General features: G+C 44.3%; 1 protein-coding gene across 3 annotated transcripts in view; it reads left to right on the top strand.

Moving 5' to 3' along the window:
* The window catches only part of Dym (dymeclin), a 383,552-nt gene extending 381,597 nt beyond the window's left edge, over positions 1 to 1,955 (top strand). For all 3 annotated transcript variants that reach the window (XM_074069849.1, XM_074069851.1, XM_074069850.1), the window contains one exon: positions 1,481 to 1,955. In XM_074069849.1, coding sequence (XP_073925950.1) covers positions 1,481 to 1,630 — 150 coding nt within the window. In that variant the 3' untranslated portion in view covers positions 1,631 to 1,955. The remainder of the gene's footprint in view (positions 1 to 1,480) is intronic.
* Positions 1,956 to 7,430: the final 5,475 nt, after the last annotated feature.

A 7,430-nucleotide genomic window follows, 5' to 3' on the forward strand; every position in this document is an offset into this window, starting at 1 on the left:
TCTTTGGTCATTTTTATTTCTTACAAGAAGTACATTTTAATGGCTACAATGCCGTATAGGAATGTAGGATATTAGTCCAACCAAAAGAGGTAGTACAGGGATGCTGACCTTCTTAAGCCTCCCCCTCTGCCCCCACCTGACCTTCACTTCTCTCTTCATTAAGAGAAGGCTTTTTTGAAGTCTGAGGCCACTCTAAGAACTGCAACTGTCAGCTCCAGTCTCATGGGGTAAACTTCAAATAGTTCCCCATCCTTTCTTGATTACTAACATCATGTGACTTTGTGTTTATTTTCTATGAACCAGCAGGTGCTGAGTTCTATCCCCTGTGGCAAAAAGGCTCAGGACTAACCCTGAAGAGTTTCATGGTATCCAAGAGAACCAAGTTTAAGGACAAAGCAGTAAGGCGGATAGAACTTGGCCATGTCATTTTGCCCAGTCAGCCTGATTCCACTCAGCAGACCACATGCTGTTGAACCATACACTGCTGAGCCTGGCTGTCCCTTTTGGTGTTGGGGTGATTTGGCCTCAGCAGGGCATTGTGATGACTGACCTGACACTGGTTGGGAAGCTTCTCTGTTATGTTGCATGAGCAGCACTGGTTGGTGATAATTTCTGGCTATACCCTGTTGCTATAGATGCAGATTTTTCACAAAGAATGTCATAGCATTGGTACTTAAATGACTCCTCCTTCCACAACAAAGTCTTGCCACCACCTCCAAGCACCTTAATCTCATCTCTCCATACCTGAGAGCCTCATGCCAGGTCAGAAGCAGCACCACCTGTGGGTAGACGGAGCTCATCAGGATGCTATGGGATTGCCAGCTACTGGGAGGGTTTGATGTCCCTTGAGAAGTCTGGCCAGTGTGGGAAAGATTCAGGAGACTTTCCTCATGGTGAATGACAAGGGAGTAAAAAGCTGGGAGGCCTAATTGAAATCCATCACATGTTAGCAAGTTCTGGAGCAGCACCACATCCACTGCCTCACCTGACCATACTTTGTCCGTCAGAGTGACATGCACAGCCCAGTGAGTGGTTCTCTGAGCTGCAGTCAGGAGCAGCAGCACCTGCACTTAACTTGCTGCAATGAGAAAGAGTGGATGGGCACGCTGATAGTTGAAGAGGCTTGTGTGTTCCGTAAGTCCAGACATTGAACTCTATAGGGTTTTTGCCTGAACCCTTGCTTGCCACCCCAGCAGGGGCCATTGCTTAGTTGTGACATGTTTCATCTTACCTCTGCTCATTTGGGTCCCTACTCAGAAAACTGTCAAACTGACATTGACCAATCAGGCCCTCATTTGTTGTTAACTCTGGCCATAGGTAATTTAGATTCTCTTGGGAAAAGTATTTTAATAGCCTCTACCTCTCGGCCAGTGACTGAATAGGGGTCGTGGCTCCCTGCGTGCACTACCACTTACAAACTCCTTTGTTTTGGCTGTGCATGGAACACTGAAATGATAAAATCATTTTGTTCTTGTTGCAGAAATTTCCAGAATTGAAATTCAAATACGTGGAAGAAGAGCAGCCTGAGGAGTTTTTCATCCCCTATGTTTGGTCTTTGGTTTACAACTCAGCGGTAGGCCTGTACTGGAACCCACAGGACATCCAACTGTTCACGATGGATTCCGACTGAGGCAGGACGTGTCCATGCCCACCCTCCAGCCATGCAGCCCTGCTAGTTATCTTATTTCTGGGAATCAGAAGCAGACAAGTTGCCCAGTGCATCTTATATCAGAGAGATTTCACACAAGTGTGTTCCCTCACACACTTTGATTTGGAGATCAGTGCTGGTTGGCAGTACATCACTCAGCTTAGATTTTAGTGCAAAGGAGGGTGTACACAATAATAAATGTAAAAACCTGCTACTCAACATGCAATTTTATTACTAAACCAAAAAATCTAGAGTGTTCCCAGGATCCTGACACCTTAGGCACAAAATATACCAACAGTACACACAATTGTTTTTGCCTGTTTAAGAGTTTTATTTTGGTCATGTGTGCAGAGTGCATGCATGTGTGTATGTGTGTGTGTGTTTGCCTCCCAGCAACCACAATTCCATGAACACTAGGCCTGAGCAGCCTGACACTAAACCTGTTAAGTCTCTTTATCTTCCCCTCAAAGAAGAAATTGCTCTTTTTCTGGGTTTTGGCCTCTGAGCTATAGTTGGAATTCATTCAGAGTCTAGCACAAATTAAGTTAGTCTACTTTGTGTTAATCATTGGGAAAGGAAAAGCTTACTTTTGAAATCAGTGTTTTTCCTTCAGCCAGGCTGATGGGAGCAAAAGGAGACCAACTTATTGATGCCATATTCCATGTGACATGAGAAATATGTTTTTCTGTTTCTCACTTTAAAATGCATTGAGGCTTGTGAGACCTGTATGTTTGGTCCCTAGCTGAAAAGGGGTTTCTTCCCTAAAGGAAGAAGTGCTCTGCACTGAGCAGAGCAGTGAGGACTGAGACCCGATGAGAGCATCCTTTCAGGTCATGCACTGTGTCCCTGGCCAGCCCCTGCCTGGGATGAAGATCTTGAGTTTCATTCTCAAACAGGCTTTCTGTATAGGAAGCATGTAATGCAAACAAGGCTAAGCAGCTGGGTACCCTGCAGTCACCCATTAGTCCATCTGGACCAGCCTTTTGACCTCCCCCCCATGCTTCTGGTCCATTATATCACCAGTCACCCCATGTGCTATAAAAGCCATTGTAAGCATCTCAGTTCTCCACAGAGAAGGCAAGCTGAGCCATCCTTCCCCAGGTTCTTGGGGAAGCTCTTGACCAGGGCTTCCTCATCTGGAAAGAATGAAACTGGAGCCCCTGAGGCCAGGTGACTATGGGAAGGCCTTTCCCTTCCAGAAATGGTTGGGGATGCCCATGCTGGGATTGTGTGGATGGGGCTTCTCCCATCAGCAACAACTTTTCAGTCCAGCTTTGGGGGGAGAGTCGATCTGCAGGTGGAATGACTTGATTGTTATTTCAGGTAGCAATTATGCGATTTCCTAACATGGCAAAATGATTTACGGTTTTCTTTCTTTAGGGAAAAGTTAAGGGTCAGTTGAAGCAGCTGAGTCTCTGGCAGGACCACAGGATTGTCCTGAGGCTAGGGTGGGCAGGGCCATGAGATATCAGTGGGCTGCAGGGATGTCAGTTCATGTGATGGAAGGAAATGTGGGGCTGGTTGAGTGGCTCAAGTGGTAGAATGCCTGCCTAGCAAGCATGAGGCCCTGAGTGGCCCCCAAAAGTCCAGTCATCTTCATGACGGCAAACTGCCAAGGAAGCCCTGACTGAGAAACTCCCAAGGTCTTCCCCAGGCCTCCTAGATCCTAAGTGCCCCACACCCTGGGCTCAGGGACTTCCCTCTGACTCTTTCTCCCTTACCCTCACAGGGGCTCGCTGGTCTAAAAAGCTCCAAGCTAAAGAGAAGTCCCACCACCTAGGACTGCCCGCATCACTGTCTCAGCTCTGCAAAGCCACAGGGCTTTCTTCCTGATTTAGGGGAAAGATTTATCACACAGCAATAAATTTAAGTGATAAGCTTGAATTATGCTGTGTTAACTTTGAGTATTAATTTGCTTAGAAATATTTTCATTTTACACAAAATGTATAAAATGAAGCAACGGGTATCGTGTGTGACAGAAGGAAGTCAGCATCTAATTTTACCCATGATAGAGACATTGCAATACAAAGGATCTGCCTTGGCCCTTATTTTTAAAAGAGTGTGTCCCTTTCAACACACTTCCTGTCAAGAGTTCAAGGCACTTTGCTGAAAGCTTTCGAGTTCTAACTCTGGTCCCCCAGCCACTCCCTGGGGCTGGTGTCATAGGATGTGTGACCAGCAATCTTGCTTCAGGGCTGCACCATTCAGTAGTGCAGACAAAATGGCTGGAGGACAAAGGAGAGAGGAAAGGGAAGGAGAGGTCCTGAAGGTGAAGCCTAGAAAGTACACTGCACACACAATTCCCTCTAGAGTCTGGAAGGAACTCACAGGAGCTAGAAAGATGGAAGATGGCGAGGAGAGAACATAGGAACAGTGTCATGTTGTTCACAGCACTCAGTGAGTCCCCAGGAGCCCAGTGAGGTACATACAAGACAAATGTGCAGTGGGAGGAGACTTTTAGACACTAAAATTTTTCTTTCTTTTTTTTTTTTGAGACAGGGACTCCCTCTTTAGCCCAGGCTGGCTTCAAACTTGGCATCCTTCTGCCTAATCCACCATGCCCGGACCTAAATAATCTTAATATGTCATTTTTGACACAATGTCCTGTCCTTCGGCCTCGGGGGACCAGGGCTGTGGGTTAGGTGTTGGCGCTCTGCTGCCTGCCTGTCACGTAGAGTTGTGATCCTGGTTCTTACTCCAGCTGCCATCTGCTCGGTCAGCTCTATGGGCCTCTTACTGTTTTAATATCAGGCTCCTTTGGCTTCTAACTCCAGACTCAAGGTGACTGCAGTGTCCTACATCAGCTCCGGCATCAAGAAGTTGGGGTTTCTAGTGTCTGATGAAGAACCACGCTTGCTTGTCCATGTGATGACTGAGTGACTGAGGACTAGACAGTAAACAGCCCACAGCAAATGGTGCTTTTTAATTTTTTTTAAGAATTCTATTAAAGCATAAAATTTCATCTCATTGGGATACAGCTATTTAGGGTCCCCACCCAAATAAAACAAAGGAGATTCACCAGCAACTCCCACCCTACGTTGGGTCATATCCCAGCCCCTGGTGTGACTTCACACAGCCATCTAATTGCCAACTACTCAGACACAGTCTCTGGGATTAGCAAAAGGCCCCAGGGGCAAGGTAGTCTGTCTCAGTGTGTTCTGTGCTGCTAGAGCAGAATATCACACACTGGTAATTCATAAAGAAAAGGAATTTATTTCTCTTGGTTCTGGAGCTTGGGAGGCCCAGTGTCTGGTGAGGGCTTTCCTGCTATTTCATGCCATGTGGCAGAAGGGCAGAGAGAGGGCAAGCGGGAACCACTCCAAAAGTCCTAAAAAGGACATTAAGCCTTCCCCTGACAGTACAGCTCTTGTGACCTACACTTCTTAAAGGCCCCACCCTTCATACTACTACAATCAAAATCAAGTTTAAACATGAGTTCTGGAGAGCACAAATGCAAGAAACAGCAAGTTGGAAATTCTAGAACTGAAAAATAACAAGAATTTGAGACAAATTCAGTGGACTAGTTTAAGAGCAGATTAAACATAACTGAGAAGAGAAGGGGGAGCAGTCAGAAGGACAGAAAGCAGGTGAGAGGGCAAGAGGCAAAGGGGCAGTGAGAATTTCTGACCTAAGGGCAGTCAGAATCACAAAAGGGCAGAAGAGTGGCACATTTAAATGAACAGAGACCTTCCCAAAGATATATATATAAGTAAAGATATAATTCAGTAAAATCAAGAAGCCCTCCCACAAACCCCATGTGGGATAAATAAAACCACAATCCACACCTATGCACATCATAACTTCTCAGGAGAAGCCATGAGAAACAATGAAGTGCTGCCTTCTGAAAGAAAAATGACTGTCAATCTAAAAACTTCTAGTCAGGAAAAATATCCAGTTGGAATGAAGTAGAAATAAGGACATTTTTAGAAAAACAGCTGGAAGAATTCATCCTATTCTAAAGGAATATTAAAAATGAAGTTGACAAAAACAGACATGAAGACCAGTGGAACAGAATAGAGGACCCAGATATGAAGCCACACAACTATACCCAACTTGTCTTTGACAAAGGAGCTAAAAATATACGATGGAGAAATAGCAGCCTCTTCAACAAAAACTGTTGGGAAAACTGGTTAGCAGTCTGCAAAAAACTGAAACTAGATCCATGTATATCAGCCTATACCAAGATTAACTCAAAATGGGTCAAGGATCTTAATATCAGACCACAAACTCTAAAGTTGATACAGGAAAGAGTAGGAAATACTCTGGAGTTAGTAGGTATAGGTAAGAACTTTCTCAACGGAACCCCAGGAGCACAGCAACTAAGAGATAGCATAGATAAATGGGACTTCATAAAACTAAAAAGCTTCTGTTCATCAAAAGAAATGGTCTCTAAACTGAAGAGAACACCCACAGACTGGGAGAAAATATTTGCCAGCTACACATCAGACAAAGGACTGATAACCAGAATATATAGGGAACTTAAAAAACTAAATTCTCCCAAAACTAATGAACCAATAAAGAAATGGGCAAGTGAACTAAACAGAACTTTCTCAAAAGAAGAAATTCAAATGGCCAAAAAACACATGAAAAAATGCTCACCATCTCTAGCAATAAAGGAAATGCAAATTTAAACCACACTAAGATTCCACCTCACCCCTGTTAGAATAGCCGTCATCAGCAACACCACCACCAACAGGTGTTGGCGAGGATGTGGGGAAAAAGGAACCCTCTTATACTGTTGGTGGGAATGTAAGCTAGCACAACCACTCTGGAAAAAAATTTGGAGGCTACATAAAAAGCTAGACATTGATCTACCATTTGATCCAGCAATACCACTCTTGGGGATATACCCAAAAGACTGTGACACATGTTACTCCAGAGGCACCTGCACACCCATGTTTATTGCGGCACTATTCACAATAGCCAAGTTATGGAAACAGCCAAGATGCCCCACCACTGACGAATGGATAAAGAAAATGTGGTATCTATACACAATGGAATTTTATGCAGCCATGAAGAAGAACAAAATGTTATCATTCGCTGGTAAATGGATGGAATTGGAGAACATCATTCTGAGTGAGGTTAGCCTGGCCCAAAAGACCAAAAATCATATGTTCTCCCTCATATGTGCACATTAGATCAAGGGCAAACACAACAATGGGATTGGACTTTGATCACAAGATAAAAGCGAGAGCACACAAGGGAGGGGTGAGGATAGGTAAGACACCTAAAAAACTAGCTAGCATTTGTTGCCCTTAACGCAGAGAAACTAAAGCAGATACCTTAAAAGCAATTGAGGCCAATAGGAGAAGGGGACCAGGAACTAGAGAAAAGGTTAGATCAAAAAGAATTAACCTAGAAGGTAACACACACGCACAGAAAATTAATGTGAGTCAACTCCCTGTATAGCTATCCTTATCTCAACCAGCAAAACCCTTGTTCCCTCCTATTATTGCTTATACTCTCTCTTCAACAAAATTAGAGATAAGGGCAAAATAGTTTCTGCTGGGTATCGAGGGGGTGGGGGGAGAGGGAGGAGGCAGAGTGGGTGGTGAGGGAGTGGAGGCAGGTGGGAGAAATGACCCAAGCCTTGTATGCACATATGAATAAAAAAACAATAAAAAAAATGAAGTTGAAATGAAGTAGAAATAAAGACATTTTTAGAAAAAAAGCTGGAAGAATTAATCCCATTCTAAAGGAATATTAGCTGGCCCCTGGTTGTTCACATCTGTAATCTTGTCTATTTCAGAGGCTGAGACTGGGAGGATCACAGTCCAAGGGC

This window comes from Castor canadensis, chromosome 4 (assembly GCF_047511655.1).
Source record: "Castor canadensis chromosome 4, mCasCan1.hap1v2, whole genome shotgun sequence".
NCBI classification, from domain to species: domain Eukaryota; kingdom Metazoa; phylum Chordata; class Mammalia; order Rodentia; family Castoridae; genus Castor; species Castor canadensis.